Genomic DNA, 16478 nt, shown 5'->3' with positions numbered 1-16478 from the left:
ACATTGTTTTATAATTAAAGTCTGGACTTAATTCTCTGGCATAACCTTAAATGGGTCGTTTTTACTGGAAAAACCCTCCAACATGACTGACTGGGTCAAAGTTGCTCCACAATGATGCTTCAGACTTTGTACCAGTTATGTTTAGGGAGAAAGTATTTCTTCACAGAGAGGCAGGTTGGTCAGATAAGTTTTTAGATGGAGTTATCTCCTTAATAATATTTATGTATTTACTCAAATGATCTGTTATTCTGATCACCAGACTACACATGTACTTTCGGTTCTATGGGGTAATACACCCTCCGCAACAGGAGGTGGCGGTAATGGTGCCTTCCTCCCGGATGGTTCCGCGATTAAAAAAGGCATGGTGACGCCGTACGTGCGTCAGTGCGTGATATCCCTCCGCGTGAGAGAACCGCGCGCTCCTTTCCCTCGCGAACGGGCGGCGTTTCTGCGAGCTGCGGCCGTTAACATTTCCTGCACCGTCAGAGTAAATCCCAAACGAATCTAACTGAGCCCAGCCGAACCCGCCCTGTGGCTGCCTCAAACCGGGCTCCAGGGAACCAGATCATCCGGTGTTATCGAACCCGACCAAGTAAAGAGCGGCGGCGGCGGCAGCAGGAGCAGCCGGGCCACAGGATGGAGCTCATCACTATCCTGGAAAAAACCGTCTCTCCAGGTGAGTACCGGGGCGGAACCGGTTCCTCCAGCTGGATCTGGGACGCTATGTTCGGTACCGATGGAGTGGTGATGGAGGACCCGGGGAAGGTTTATCTTTGGGCGGAGGGAGCTGTTAGCTCCTCATGCTAAGTGAGCTAACTGAGGCCTGCCGTGATGAGTGACTCCGCACTCTGCCCGAACTTCAGGCACTATTTCAGGGGAATCTACACCAACCACAGTGCTCTGACCCAGTCGGAACTCAATGGGAGAGCGTAACCGAGGGGTTCAGGTCACTCAGCGGGTGAGGTGGCCGCTGGAGGAAGCGGCACCGGACGCCGACCCTGCCCATACCCAGTGCAGCTGCTCGGTTAGCCTGTTAGCGCGGCTCAGTTGCACCGTCGGCCTGCCCTCCCTCCGGTTCATTACCCAGAACCGAAAACTCTTCCAGGTTACAGAATCGGATGGTTGGGGTTGTTATCGCTAAACTTTGTTCCGGTTTTACTGACTCCCGTCACCAGAACCGGTCTTGTTCCGGTCAGCAGCTAGCGTTAGCAGCTAACACACATGTTGGTTCGTCGGCGGGTTCCTGCCGCAGAGCGGGCTGTTCCTGCGTGGAAATAGACCCAGTGTGAGGAGAGCTCAGCGTGGATCCACCGATGAGCCGCTTAGCAACACACTTCATGTCTCAGCTGCAGGTTAAATGGCTGTTTGGATGTTTTTAAGGCCAACGAACACAATCTGGACCGAGTTTCTGTACAATAAAAACAAGCTCAGCTGTTTTACTCTGTTAATAAGATCAGGAAATATCTGGAGTTGTTCTCATCCTGATCTCCTGAGATCAGAGCAGGAGTAAAACATGCAGCTCCACCCCAAGCAAACACAAGAGATAAAAATCAGCTTCGGCAGATTGTTTAAAAGCTGTTTGTCATTTTATCATTTCATCCTTTTTGCAGAATGTGTGATTTAAGAGAGCTTCTCCACACTAAACAGTAAAACTGATCTAACCTGGACTGGATCATTCTTTACAACACCTGTCATGATTTTATGGTTATTGCAGCATCAGTGATAAACATCAGCTGTGATGCGTTTCGGACCAGGATGATCAGATCTGGGGTCTGTCTGAAACCAATGCAAAGCAGAAAGACTTTAACTGTGTTTACTGTAAGTCGCGTCATTATTGCACGATTTTCTCAAAGATTCTGGAATATTCTACACTGCCACCTGTAGAAGGCAGGGTCAAAGGTCAAGGAAGGAACCCCAGAAGTGAAAAACATGAACATGTTGCTGCTGTTTCTCGCGTTTTCTTCATCAATCAAAGGAAGTGAGCTGCAGGAATCCAGCGGTGTGAAACTGGATCTGGTTCTGCTTGGTTCTGATCTGATCCGGCGCTCCAGAGTGACTCCTCTCCCTCTCTGCCCTCAGATCGGAATGAACTGGAGGCGGCGCAGAAGTTCCTGGAGCAGGCGGCCATAGAGAACCTGGTTAGTACCAGAGGGGGAGGTGGATGGAGAGCAGCACACACACACACACACACACACACACACACACACACACACACACACACACACACTCAGTCCAGTCACACACAGGGAGCTGCGTCTTTCTTCCACCTCATCTTCTTCAAGCTGATAATTAAAATCCCAGCTGGAGTTGGTTTCCATCCCAGTCAAACCAGTTCCTACAACATGGAATCTGTTTCTGCTCTCCAGATTTTATTCATGAGAATCCATGAATGAAATATCAGAGCTAAAAAGTAGCAAAAATGAAACTTCAGCAGCCCAGACAGTTTTAATGTTTCAATAGTTTTGATTGACTGTCTGTGTATGGCAAGCTGTTTTAACATAAAATCTGTTTTTCTGTAATCACATTCCAAAAATCTGAGTTTCAATTCATCCTGAATAATAAGTTAAGATTTCTGTATTTACATTCTGACAGACCAACATGATCTGTCACACAATCAAGATATCGGAAACATAATTGACTCACCATTACGACCCGGCTCGTTGAGCCGTAACCAAACCAGCGAGACACGAACCTCAACAATAATTAGGCTTTTTATTGAGCACCAAAAATGAAATAAAAACAAGAAAACTAAAGCAAATAAGCAGACGGCCCCTGTGGCCGCAGGCATTGCCAAGAGCCAGGCTGGAAAGCAGAGCTGGGCGGAGCAGTCGGTTCCAGTGGATCCGGTAGTAAACGGACGGATCCCTGCAGGTCAGCGGAGGGGACCTCATCAAAGCCCCAGTTTTAGATTCTGAATTAGTAAATTGTTGCTGAGCTGTCCGAGCAGATGCCTGCAGAATAAAAGCCAGCAGGATTTCTTCTCATGAGACTCGGATTGTATCTAAAGAGCTGCTGAGCCCGATCATTTTCACAATTTATGTATTGAAGCTTCTGTTGTAACAGAATAATTATTCAGTGATGAGTCAGGATGGGAAACATGTTTAATTGGTTTCACTAATTTATTGATGATCAATTGAACATTGATGATCAATTGTGATCAGAATGAACTGGTTCAGACATCAGAGCTGATTTTATGTTGTAACTGCCTGCCATAGCCAGGGAGGAAGCTGGAGAGAAACTGATTAGTGCGGTGGAGGCATCATGATGTGGGCCTGATGAACAGATTAGAGATGCTGAACATGTGTTGTGTTGGGTTCTGGTTCTGACCCGGTTCTGTCCCCAGCCCACCTTCCTGGTGGAGCTGTCCAAGGTTCTGGCCAACCCCGGAAACACGCAGGTGGCGCGGGTCGCAGCGGGGCTGCAGGTCAAGAACTCGCTCACCTCCAAAGACCCGGACGTGAAGACGCAGTACCAGCAGCGATGGCTGGCCATCGACGCCAACGCTCGCCGTGAGATCAAAAACTACGTAAGGACCCGGCCCGGTTCCGCTCCGGTCCGCTCCGACCCGACTCTGACCCGACCCGTCTCTGCAGGTTCTACAGACGCTGGGCACGGAGACGTACCGGCCCAGCTCAGCGTCGCAGTGCGTGGCCGGCATCGCCTGCGCCGAGATCCCGGTGACCCAGTGGCCCGAGCTGATCCCGCAGCTGGTGGCCAACGTAACGGACCCGTCCAGCACCGAGCACATGAAGGAGTCCACGCTGGAGGCCATCGGATACATCTGCCAGGACATCGTGAGTCCAGCTGCTTCTGATGGGTCCGGTCCAGAACCGACTGGACCCATCAGAACCAGTCTCTAGGACCGATCTGACCCGTAAATCATTTGGAATCGGAACCAAAACGAACCGGATCGATCGTTTGCTTTGGTCTGATTCTGGTTTCCTTTATTTTCAGATTTTTGTTCAATTTTTTTCAGATTGGATATTTTTAGTTTAATTTTCTCAACCATTCTGAATTCTGCTTCCTGTCACATGACGTCATCGGCAGCTTTTGATTGGCTCATTTCACCAAAGCTTAAATTATTTAAAATCATTTCTGTTTTTTGTTCTTTCAATAAAATGATTTGTAAACAGGCAGACAGGTTGATAAGAAATTTAGTTTTTATCTTTCAGCTGACTTTTAATTATTATTATTGTTGTTTTTCCAAATATTTTTCAATGAAGTTCTAATTAATTTATTAATTTGTTCATATTGCCATTTATATATATGTTCTTTCGGTTCTGATTTAGCTAAATTTCAACAAAAAAGTAAAAAACCTAAAAGTTTCGATTGGATAAAAATCCATCCAGATGTTTCCAGGAAGGAAACCGATTCTGTTTTTGTTTTTAATTAAAGTTTTTCAGCTTAAAGAACTGAAGTCAAAACCGGCCGCCTGTTCTACGCTGTTCCGTTTTGCCTGACGGTTCTGGTTCTGACCCGCAGGACCCGGAGCAGCTGCAGGAGACGGCCAACCAGATCCTGACGGCCATCATCCAGGGCATGAGGAAGGAGGAGCCCAGCAACAACGTGAAGCTGGCCGCCACCAACGCGCTACTCAACTCGCTGGAGTTCACCAGAGCCAACTTCGACAAGGAGGTCCAGAACCAGAACCGGTCGCTGCTCTTGAGGTGTGTGAGCGGCACGTTGACCTGTGTGTGTGTTTTCAGACGGAGAGACATTTCATCATGCAGGTGGTGTGTGAAGCCACGCAGTGTCCCGACACCAGAGTGAGTCCGATCGGACCGAGCCGCTGAAGCTCCACCCCTCTGCTGAGCCGCCTGTAACTCCGCCCCTCTGCTCTACCTGTGCTCAGGTACGCGTGGCGGCGCTGCAGAACCTGGTGAAGATCATGTCGCTGTACTACCAGTACATGGAGACCTACATGGGCCCCGCCCTGTTTGCGGTAAGAAACAGGAAGTGATGAAGACGGGTTTGGGTCCAGCCTCAGAACCGGACCGGATCAGGAACCGGGCCTCTGTACAGGCGGATAACTCCAGGTTTATGTTCCTGTCACCAGCTCACTACTGCCCCCTGCTGGCAGGTTTCATTAAAGCTGGATTCCAGTTCTGGTTCTGGTTCTACTGCCTGCAGAACCAGAACTTCCTGCTGAATATTCTCAATGCAGGAACGTCTGCCATAAATTCCCAGGAAGTTCTTTAATTTCCTGCTAAACGTGGCGTTGAGGTGCTGAAGAACCTGACAGGTTCTGGTCGTGGATATAGACTGGAGGTTAGCGCCCTGAGAGCGACGGCGCCCCCCTCTGGTGGAAACCCTGACGCTGTGTTCTGGTCCAGATCACCATCGAGGCGATGAAGAGCGACATCGACGAGGTGGCGCTGCAGGGCATCGAGTTCTGGTCCAACGTCTGCGACGAGGAGATGGACCTGGCCATCGAGGCCTCAGAGGTGCGTTTGTTTTGGTCGTCATCGGGCCGCCGTGCCGTTCCGTGTCGCTGACCGCCTCTTCCTGCCTCCTTGTCCCATCGCAGGCCTCGGAGCAGGGCCGGCCCCCTGAGCACACCAGTAAGTTCTACGCCAAAGGAGCGCTGCAGTACCTGGTCCCCATCCTGACCCAGACGCTGGCCAAGCAGGTGCCGCCCCGTCGCCCGTCTGCACGCGCTCAGCGTGAGTCCGCCCCGCTGACGGTGCGTCGTGTGTCCGCAGGACGAGAACGACGACGACGACGACTGGAACCCCTGCAAGGCGGCGGGCGTGTGTCTGATGCTGCTGGCCACCTGCTGCGAGGACGACGTGGTTCCCCACGTTCTGCCCTTCATCAAGGAGAACATCAAGAACCCGGACTGGCGGTACCGGGACGCCTCCATCATGGCGTTCGGCTCCATCCTGGAGGGGCCCGACCTGAACCAGCTCAAACCGCTCGTCATCCAGGTGAGCCGCCGCCGCGGGTCGGCCCGGTTCCGCGGAGCCGGGCCTGACCGCGCTGCCCCCTGCAGGCCATGCCCACCCTGATCGAGCTGATGAAGGACCCCAGCGTGGTGGTGAGGGACACCACGGCCTGGACCGTCGGACGCATCTGCGAGCTGCAGCCCGAAGCCGCCATCCACGAGGTTTACCTGGCGCCGCTGCTGCAGTGTCTGATCGAGGGCCTGGGGGCCGAGCCCAGGGTGGCCTCCAACGTCTGCTGGGTGAGCCGTGACATCACTTCCTCCACAGCGGGGGGGAGGGGGGACCAGAACAAAACCTGCTCATAGTAACGACTCAATAAGTCAATAATCTCAGTAATTTTTGTTTCAGTGAGCTGTTGTGCTATTCTGTGCGTTTCGGTTCTGCTGAAGAAAATTGACCGACTGACCATCAGAGCAGGGAGCGATTATTAATAATCACTAAATAATCATTAAACCTGAAACCTGATATCGTAACGGACTGAATGTTTTGTTTTAATCTCTGCTCGGCTTGCGAGGCGCAGGCGGTTGCCACGGCAACAGGTGTGCTTAAATGACAGAGTGAAAAGGTCCTCATGGTTTAGAGCCGATCAGTTTCTGAACGTTCAATAAATGACAAACTTGGACTAATGACCTCGTTTGTCTGAGTTTATGTCACAACAAACTTCAAGTAGGACAAATATATTTGATTAAGCAACAAACAAATGTGAGATTCAATTAACTGTCTGATATTAACAACAACCAGCTTGGTGCTCTCTGGCATGTTGGAGCTCAGAGCCTAAGAGGAGCTTTATTGGCTTGTCCTCCATCAAACATATTTATTTTTGTTTCTCATTCAGTGGAAATATTGATGTTGATGAGACTTTCTCCACAATGATAACCTCTATAGCTCCACTGTTGAAAATGAGGAGCAACATTCACAAATGAAATAAAATCCAGTCCAACATTTGATTCCTCTGGATCCTGTTGGAGCAAAAATATCCCAACTTCACAAGATGTGACTTTAACCTGACGGAGCTCTGCGGTTCCTCATGTCGCTCTGAAGTTTCTCATGTTTCAGTCGTCAAACCAAAGTTCAGATCCGCCAGAACTAACTGACACCAGCTGGCCTCAGGTAGGCAACCAGCTGAAACCAGTAACCTGCTCCCAGTGGCAGAATCTCACTGAGGAAGAACCTGCATCAGGTTTTCTATCACTTTATTATTTCTGTAACTGATGGAAATTCACATATAAAATAAGTCAATAGAGTTTAATTTACAATTTTTATGTCTTTGTGTCATGAGCCAGATCTCAGCCCTGGCCTTCAGCATCCTCAGCTTCTGATTGGCTCAGGGTTAAGCTTTAGCGTTAGCTTCTTGTAAACACCATGTTGTGATAGCACTTTTGCTAAATATCAAGCCAGAACAGCAATTTAGCGTTAGCTTCTGATACGTACCATGGTAATATGGACCCACTGCTGTCTGATGTCACATGTGCAAGACCCCGCCCCCTCCTGTTGGAGGGCAAAAGCTGCTCGCTAACAATGACTAGCATTGGTTATAGCTATTGTCAACATTATGCGCTAAAGCTGAAGCTTAAATGTTAGCCTGATGTATAAAAGAACAATGGCCGCAGTGCTTTAATGCCAGTTGTTAACACAACCAGATCATTTCAGATCCGGTTTGTATTCTGGTTTGGACCGGACCGCCTTGAGGCTAACAGGTCCTCTGCTCTCCTCCAGGCCTTCTCGTCTCTGGCCGAGGCGGCGTACGAAGCCACGGACGCCGCGGAGGATCAGGAGGAGCCCAGCACCTACTGCCTGTCCTCGTCCTTCGAGATCATCGTCCAGAAGCTGCTGGAGACCACCGACAGGTAGGAGCGCAGCCTACCGGGTTCTACACGGTCCTACCGGGTTCGGGTTCGGGTTCAGGTCCTACCGGGTTCTACCGGGTCCTATAGGGTCCTACCGGCTCCTACGGTTTTGATCTTCTAGCTGCACGCTTTGGTAATAAAGTGTAACGCTTAATTAAAAACCTAAATTGGGGAACATTATTTACAGTGTAAGCCTGATACTTTCATACAACAAAAATATTTTTTCCAGTTTCTGACCAAAAATAAGAAAAGTTTGGTCTGACTTAACTTCAGTTAGAATTCCCTAAATTATATAAAACTAAGAATGTTTTTTAGTGCTTGTTTATGTTTTGTATGTAAAACGGTTATTGAAATTTAAGGTTTTTTAGTGTTTAGTTGTCAGATCAGTCAGGTGTGTCAGCGGATTGAACACAAGATGTTTAATCAGCTTCTGTAGAAAACAGGAAGACGCCAACAGTAATAAATATCATATGATAGTGAATCAAATTAAATCCGACCCTTAACCTTTTGCCCTGAGTGTGTTGCGGTGTCTTTGGCGTGAGGAAACATGTCCGCTGCCTTCTGGTTCCTCTCCAGACCTGACGGCCACCAGAACAACCTGCGCTCGGCCGCCTACGAAGCTCTGATGGAGATCGTGAAGAACAGCGCTAAGGACTGCTACCCGGCGGTGCAGAAGACCACGCTGGTCATCATGGAGCGGCTGCAGCAGGTCCTGCAGATGGAGGTGAGTCCCGCCGGCCGCCGCTCAGGCCTTTACTGTGAAAGGACGGCCCGCCTGACGCCGCCTTCCTGTGCAGTCTCACATCCAGAGCACCTCGGACCGGATCCAGTTCAACGACCTGCAGTCGCTGCTCTGCGCCACTCTGCAGGTGAGGCTCGCCGCCCGAGCTCGGTCGCTGCCGCTTTTATTGTGAAGGAGTGCTGAGCGCTTCCTGTCCCTGCAGAACGTCCTGCGGAAGGTGCAGCACCAGGACGCGCTGCAGATCTCCGACGTGGTGATGGCGTCTCTTCTCAGGATGTTCCAGAGCACGGCGGGCTCCGGCGGCGTCCAGGAGGACGCGCTGATGGCCGTGTCCACGCTGGTGGAAGGTAGGCGGAAGACGCTGCTCATGCTAATGCTAACGCTAATGCTTCTACACACACATCACTCTCTCTGCCGCTCACTTCAGTTCTGGGGAGCGACTTCCAGAAATACATGGATGCCTTCAAGCCGTTCCTGGCCATCGGACTGAAGAACTACGCCGAGTACCAGGTAGGAAGGGGGCGGAGCCTCGGCTCGGCCGTTAGCTTCAGACGCTAATCCTGCTTACATCAGGGATCAGAGCGTTTTTATTTCCTCCGATTTATAATTTCATCCTTTGTCAGAACGCTCTCAGGTTTCCTTTGATGTTCATCTTTAATATAAAATATAAGTTTTAATAATGATTTACACTAAACATAAATGATGTATTTTTATTGGGCTTTTAATCAGAATAAAAAGAATCACCAGATTTATCCTCCAGAGTTTCTGTTTCCACCTTTTCTCCACTGAACTCAACGCTGTTGCTTTCACATCTACTAGTTTATTTATTTTTTCCAGAATTTAATCAGTATGGAGGACTGATCCTGCCAAAACATATTCATTCATATAAATAAATGAATATGGGAGGAAATTCAACATAACAATTTATTTTAAAACTAAATAAATTAGGACAACCTCAGAGAATTGGAAAATAATTAAATAAAGATTAAATATGAACAAAATTAAAAATAATTAATATGAAATCAGGAAATATTTAAATGAGGAAATACTAATAGAAATATGCAAAATTTAATTTCCAGATTTATTTATTACTGCATTTCTATTTACGTTTTTCTTCCCAGTAATGAGGTGGGAGTTTCTACTGCTGAGCTGTGATTGGTCAGCTACCAATCAGCTCAGCCAATCAGCTTCCAAGACATTTATACAAACTTCCTGAATCTGCCCTTCCAGTTCCAACTAAATTCATTTTTGTTGCTGAAAATATGTTAATGTAGACATGAAAACATTTTTAATCAGGTTTAGTTTTAAATCCATGAGAAAATGTAGAATGAAACGTTTTCTCCAACGTCGTGGCGACGCTCCAGGGCTCGTTCTCAGTTACCTGTCCTGTGCTGCAGGTGTGTCTGGCGGCGGTGGGCCTGGTGTGCGACCTGTGCCGAGCGCTGCAGTCCAACATCCTGCCTTACTGCGACGAGATCATGCAGCTGCTGCTGGAGAACCTGGGGGTGAGCGGCGCCGGGCCGGCCCGGTTTCTGTTCGGTCTGTGACGATCCTTTGTGCACTGCTCCGATCGTGACGCACACCCTCCGCGTCTATCTGAGACCGCTGTCGCTGTGGCAACGCTGCCAAACCTCCAGCGTGCGGCAGAACCGTCTGATCGCTCCGTCTGTGTCTGCAGAACGAGAACGTCCATCGCTCGGTGAAGCCGCAGATCCTCTCTGCGTTCGGAGACATCGCTCTGGCCATCGGAGGAGAGTTCAAGAAGTACCTGGACATCGTCCTGGACACGCTGCAGCAGGCCAGCCAGGCTCAGGTGGACAAGGTAAGCTCACCTGGCTGTGGGCTCGGCTCACCACCAGTCAATGAAATCCTTGGAAATGCTTGAATTTCAATTAGGTGTTTTCAAGGTCTGGAAAGTCCTTGATTTCTGTATAAAGTCCTTGAAAATTCTTGATATTCAAACTGCTCATTTTGATAACATCTGATTAAAAGGCTGAATTTGGAAAACATTATTTATTGTTGAAACGTTTCTTGGTTCATATTATTGTTATTTCTAATTATTTCTGTAAATAATAGAAATAGAAATTATATTTCTATTTGCTGAATCCCAGGAAACTTGGCAGGAACGGTTTTTAGAGATGTGTTTGTAGTTTTCTTTGTAAATTGTGTTTAATTAGAGCAGGAAGGTTATTGACCTTAACAGATTTGTTTGGATGAATATTGATTATCACTATTAAATCATATCAATCTGTGGAATTGAATCAAAACTTTGTTTGTAGTTTATATTAAAAAACATTATTGGATGTTTATCAGTTTTGTTCTTGTGTGAAACATTATTAACATTAATAAATGATAGTAAATGAAACCGTTAAATCTTTAGTTTATTTATAATTTTTCATGCTGGAAAAGTTTCTTGATTTTTCCTGAGGTTCTGATCCGGTTCTGTTGCAGTCGGACTACGACATGGTGGACTACCTGAACGAGCTGAGGGAGGGCTGCCTGGAGGCCTACACCGGCATCATCCAGGGCCTGAAGGGCGACCAGGAGAACGTCCACCGTAAGGCCCGCACTTCCTGTCTGGCGCCGGCGGTTCCTCTTCCTGTTTGCAGCCCAGCAGGAGGATTTACGCCGTCGCAGAGAAACCGGGTCGTTTTCACCCGGGAAGCTCCGGGCTCTGGCCCAAACCCAACAGCTTCCCGGTTTTGCGGGACCCAACAAGCTAAATTTGACCTGAGTTTGACCTTTGACCTTTCTGTGACCTTTGACCTCTGTTCCCCCTGTAGCCGACGTGATGCTGGTTCAGCCGCGCGTGGAGTTCATCCTGTCCTTCATCCACCACATCGCTGAGGACGAGGACCACTCTGACGGCGTGGTGGCCAACGCCGCCGGACTCATCGGGTAAGAACCAGAACCGGGACCAGAACCGGTCGGGTCAGTGAGGAGAAACCATGCACCACGCTGACTGTGTGATGTACAACCAGACCACAACATCTGAGACCCGCTGCAGTCAGAACCTCTGGGCTGCTGTGTGTGTGTGTTAATCTGTGTGTGTGTGTGTGTGTGTGTGTGTGTGACCGTAGCGACCTCTGCACGGCCTTCGGGAAGGACATGATGAAGCTGGTGGAGATGCGTCCGCTGATCAACGACCTGCTGACGGAGGGCCGGCGCTCCAAAATCGTCAAGACCAAGACGTTGGCCACCTGGGCCACCAAGGAGCTGCGCAAGCTCAAGAGCCAAGCCTGGTGAGGTTCTGAGGCCCCGGAGCCGGTTCTAACGGTTCTGACCCGTCCTGTCTGCGGGCAGCGCGGAGCAGAACTGAACATCTTCTAACTGGGTTTTCTCCAGCTTTGGTGTTTGATGTTAAACGGACCGACCCGATTACAGCAGAACTGCTTGACCCAAATCAGCAGGTTCTGCTTGGCGGGCCAGACCTTTAAAAAGTTCAGGGGGCGTGCCGTGGTGGCGTAGCGGTTAGTGCGACCCGTAATTGGAGGCCTTGAGTCCTCGACACGGCCGTTGCGGGTTCGACTCCCGGACCCGACGACATTTGCCGCATGTCTTCCCCGTTTCCTGTCAGCCTGCTGTCATATAAGGGGCACTAGAGCCACAAAGATCCCCTGGAGGGGTAAAAAAAAAAAGTTCAGGTGGTTCAGAGTTCAGTTAGCAGCAACGTATGGAGGCCTGAGCCTGCCATAATTAACAATGAAAAATTGCATATATATTTATTTATTTATCGAGCTTATTCTTTTTTTGTTGCATTTTTTATTTTATTCCTTGTTTTGTTTTTATTCTCCTTCTTGGTCTCCAGCATCAGCCCTCCATAGCGCTGGTTAGTGAATAACTGGATCAGAACCACTTCCAGCTGTTTTATTGAAGCTGCAGATCGTTGTTATGCCGGATGTTTGCCGCTGCTGTCGGCTCCGTCTCTGCAGCTGAACTTTAACCTTTCTACTGAATCCTGAACCGACATTAAAAAGTTTCAGAACTTGTCTTTGTGCCTGAAGTTCTGACCGAGTCCAGATGTTCTGCTGTAGGTCCAAACGAACATTTAGCTGCATCCAAATTTCTCCATCTTGTTGAGGAATTCTGGTCTTAAACACTACAAGGCCCATGATGCACTGCAGCGAAACGCAACATGAATTTATTCCTGTTGCTCCAGGAGTTCAAGTTGTAGCTCAAACAGGAACATTTAATTAAATAGTTCAAAATAACACAGATGTTAAAATTAAACCATAAATGACCTTTGACCTTTCAGCTATAGATAACCTTATCCCAACTATTGATTTAATAAAGTTCTGTTCAGTTTGTCTTTTACTGCCTCCTGGCTGCAGTTCAGTACTGTCACCACAAGGGGGAGCAAAGAATCTGTTGATCAGTCTAAAATCCAGCAGTTGAGTTCTGGTTGAAACCGGGTCAGAACCGACCCAAACTCAGTCTGTAGGGAGGCTTTTAGTGGTGGTGGGGGGGGGGCAGATTAGAGGCAAACAAACCCAATGTGGGGGGGGAGACACGGCCGGTAGACCAGGGGACAAACGTAAGAACTGGGGGAGAAATACGGGATTTTTACGGCACCTTCGTTCGTCACACTCAGAAACTCGTCTACAGCCATGAACCGCCACGACGCTCCGCCAGCCGTTTGTTCAGACCAGGATGATGTAAAATTTATTGTGCGGTTCGTCTGTAAAGCTACACTTACACTGTAACCATCAGCTACTCGCCGTGTTCAGTCCATCAGCCCACCTGTATTAATACCTGCAGCTCTTCCTGCCGTTCGCTCTGAAACAGCAGCTCCCGGAGGAGAAAGGCTGCCGTACTCCAGGCATGGCGCCAGTCATTTTAAAGATGCTTATTGGTCCCAAAAACCATGAAAACCTGAACGTTATTATCAATCCATAAAATCCCCACGGGCCGAACTTGAACATTGGACTTTATGCCGCTAACACTTAGCTTTCATCAACAACTCAGAGGAGGAAGTCAGAGCTCTGCGCAACGCAAATAATGTCCCGACCGGAACACGGCGCGCTAAATAATAAAACATAAATTAATGAAGCTTCAAGGCAAGTACATTTTCCTCGAGGAATTTTAATAATCGAGGAACTCGAGAAATTGTTTCAGTCCTAGTTCAATCCAAGGAGAACAAACAGGAAGTGATATAGAAACTGTTTATGTTGGAGCTCTGTTCTGATTGGCTGTTGTCTTCTGTCTCTGCTGATTGGCTCTCCCCTCAGATTGCTGCGGTCCGGACTCGGAGCGACGTGAGGTCAGTGACTCGTCTGGAATGAACTCGTCTGTGGCAGCGCTGGCTGCAGCAGAGGAAGTGACGTGAGATGAAGTGAGATGAGTGTCTGTGTGAGCGCGAGAGATGATGACATCACACCACCTTCAGTTCCAGCTGGCGACCCCCCCCCCCCCTCCTCCTCCTCCTCCTCCTCCTGGACGGCCTGTGGACTGGACTCTGACTCCTCCCCCTTAAAGAAACAAGCCCCTCCTTTGCCCTCTCGCCGTGTAGCTGGCCCCTCGAATGACATCATGATGACGTCACAGACCCGCCACCGCCCCCACGCTGGGGGAGGGGGGGAGGGAGAAACTTTTGTGGAATCAGATTAACGAGCGACTTTGTGGACTTCTTCTGTGGAAAACTTTAGATTTTTGTTGCTCTTATTTTTCTTCTTCTGAGCACTAAAACGGCGACCCGGGCCGAATGGCTCCGCCCACTCCGGCGTTCCGCGCTCTTACCTGGCGACAGCAGCACTGGAGCCCTTCAGAGTAAAAGCCCGGTGCTGCGGAGCGAGTGCCAAATGGGAATAGTTTTAGCTGCAGGCCTGGAAGCGCGTGCTGTGAGCTGCTTCACGTTGATTGCCCCGCTGCACTGGGTCGGGATCGGGTCACTCACCGGTTTTTGCTTGTTTCAAAGATTTCAGAAAATTGAAGACGTTTGTAAAAGGTTCTATTTTTCCATTGCTATGATGAGAAATACAGTTAAAAACAATAAAATGCTATGAAACATTCCCCGAGCAGTTCTGGTGATTTCGCTCTTCTTCTGGACTCGATCGTTCTGGACTCTGATTGGAAGCTGAACTCTGGCGCCTCCTGCTGTCGGTCTGTTTACTCAACGCCACAAAGAACCATGATTTCTCTCGTTTTTGTTTTGTTTTTGGGGGTTTTTTGTAACTTCACGGCTTGAGGTGCGCTCCTCTGGGTTTGTGAGCGCGCTCAGCGTGGTCCGACGCTGAAGGTCGCTTTCCAGCTCTTATTTTGTAAACCTGCAGCCGCTGCAGGCAGGATGGACTTCCTGTGTTGACATGATGATCCTGGAAACTCGATTACTGAATTGTGAATGATTTAAAGCCAATCTGCTTTTTATTTCATATTAAACTTTAGTGAACTAATAAAGTCTATATTGTACTGAACCTCCTGCTGCCTGTTCTGATGCTGAAGTCTGATCTGGGAGCAGCTGCAGAGGTAAGGAACCCGCCCAGCTTCTGGGTTCCAGAACTTCCTGCTGTTAGATGGACCAAAACGGGTCCCGGACAGAACCTACAGGAGAACTCTGCAGCTTTTTATTCTATCATTTACTTCCTGGGCTGAAAGTTGTTCCAGATCCAGAAACACTGAATCCAGTCCTGGATTTCTTCTGAGGCTGGTGTCCCGTCATAATGAGGTTTCAGCTGAGGTAAAGATGCTCTCAGTATAGATATGATTATTATGAAATACTATCTAATCATAACATTGTTGTCTTCTAATGAGATGCTGTCAGGCCTGGATTGGTTAACTGGGAGAACTGGGACATTTCCCACTGGGCCTGACTTTTCTATCTGGTTTGGGTCTTAAGGCTGTTTATGGCAAGTTGTTATACCATAAAATCATTTTTTTCCTGATTAATATTTCACATATAATGAGTTTTGACAGGGGCTGCACAGTGGCGCAGTTAGTAGCACTGTTGCCTTGCAGCAAGAAGGTCCTGGGTTCGATTCCCGGCCGGGGTCTTTCTGCATGGAGTTTGCATGTTCTCCCTGTGCATGCGTGGGTTCTCTCCGGGTACTCCGGCTTCCTCCCACAGTCCAAAAACATGACTGTCAGGTCAATTGGTTTCTCTAAATTCTCCCTAGGTGTGAGTGTGTGTGTGAATGGTTGTATGTCTCTGTGTTGCCCTGCGACAGACTGGCGACCTGTCCAGGGTGTACCCCGCCTCTCACCCGGAACGTAGCTGGAGATGGGCACCAGCAACCCTCCCGACCCCATTAGGGACAAGGGTGAACGGAAAATGGATGGATGGATGGATGGGTTTTGACACAAATACACTGAATATATGATATGCACTTTTGGAAAAAAAGCTACATTGTAAAGCAACTTTTGTGCTGAATTGGAAATATTTTAGAAAAATACACTGAATAACAAGACATTACAGAATAAGTATTTATGATGGACATATTTATTTAACATAAGATTACATTTACATGAGTTTAATAATTGGGCTATTCTGATACTATCTCATAATATGAAATACTGCCTCTTAAAATTATTACAATATGTTATTACATAAAGTGTGTCACAATAGTGATTTGGTTAGCTGTCATAACTAAGATATGAGATAATATGTATCTCAGTATTACACAATACTATGAGTTTTTTACCCCTCCAGGGGTCTTTTTGTGGCTCTAGCGTCCCTTTTTACAAAGCAGGCTGACAGGAAACGGGGAAGACATGTGGTAAACGTCGCCGGGTCCGGGAGTCGAACCCACGACAGCCGCGTCGAGGACTTGAGGCCTCCAAATGTGGGTCGCGCCAACCGCTACGCCACCACGGCACGCCCACCTCATATACTCTGATGAGAAAATAAGTTTCAATGAGGTCACTAAATCAGTTATTTTTCACCAAAGTGGCAGAAATTGATTTCCGTAGGCTTGATCAGATGGATAACAGAATTTAAATATAAATGCTATT

The 16478-nt window shown here is 48.3% G+C and overlaps 1 protein-coding gene and 1 non-coding gene across 2 annotated transcripts; both read left to right on the top strand.

Annotated features, from left to right (window-relative positions):
• The first annotated feature begins 378 nt into the window (after window positions 1-378).
• Window positions 379-14944, top strand: kpnb1 (karyopherin (importin) beta 1). The gene is made up of 22 exons (XM_028042418.1): window positions 379-676; window positions 2080-2138; window positions 3344-3526; window positions 3594-3794; window positions 4483-4635; window positions 4707-4766; window positions 4853-4942; window positions 5334-5444; window positions 5528-5629; window positions 5703-5927; window positions 5993-6184; window positions 7662-7792; window positions 8369-8516; window positions 8590-8661; window positions 8737-8881; window positions 8962-9044; window positions 9932-10039; window positions 10213-10356; window positions 10986-11091; window positions 11318-11432; window positions 11615-11776; window positions 13763-14944. Coding segments are annotated over exons 1-22 (2631 nt in total). The 5' UTR covers window positions 379-636; the 3' UTR covers window positions 13764-14944.
• On the top strand, window positions 11116-11254 carry LOC114160572 (small nucleolar RNA SNORA79). The gene has a single exon (XR_003598792.1). It is a non-coding gene; the product is annotated as a small nucleolar RNA SNORA79 (small nucleolar RNA).
• Window positions 14945-16478: the final 1534 nt, after the last annotated feature.

Source organism: Xiphophorus couchianus, chromosome 16, assembly GCF_001444195.1.
Source record: "Xiphophorus couchianus chromosome 16, X_couchianus-1.0, whole genome shotgun sequence".
Lineage (NCBI taxonomy): Eukaryota > Metazoa > Chordata > Actinopteri > Cyprinodontiformes > Poeciliidae > Xiphophorus > Xiphophorus couchianus.
The sequence above is the reverse complement of the archived record's forward strand: the minus strand, read 5'-3'. Positions and strand labels throughout refer to the sequence as shown.

Bases quoted from the DNA above. Each gene is read 5' to 3' on its own strand.
- kpnb1 (XM_028042418.1), top strand. From the start codon at position 637: ATGGAGCTCATCACTATCCTGGAAAAAACCGTCTCTCCAG. The intron at 3,527-3,593 runs GTAAGGACCCGG...CCGTCTCTGCAG, and splicing joins GCCGTGAGATCAAAAACTAC to GTTCTACAGACGCTGGGCAC. The intron at 11,433-11,614 runs GTAAGAACCAGA...GTGTGACCGTAG, and splicing joins AACGCCGCCGGACTCATCGG to CGACCTCTGCACGGCCTTCG.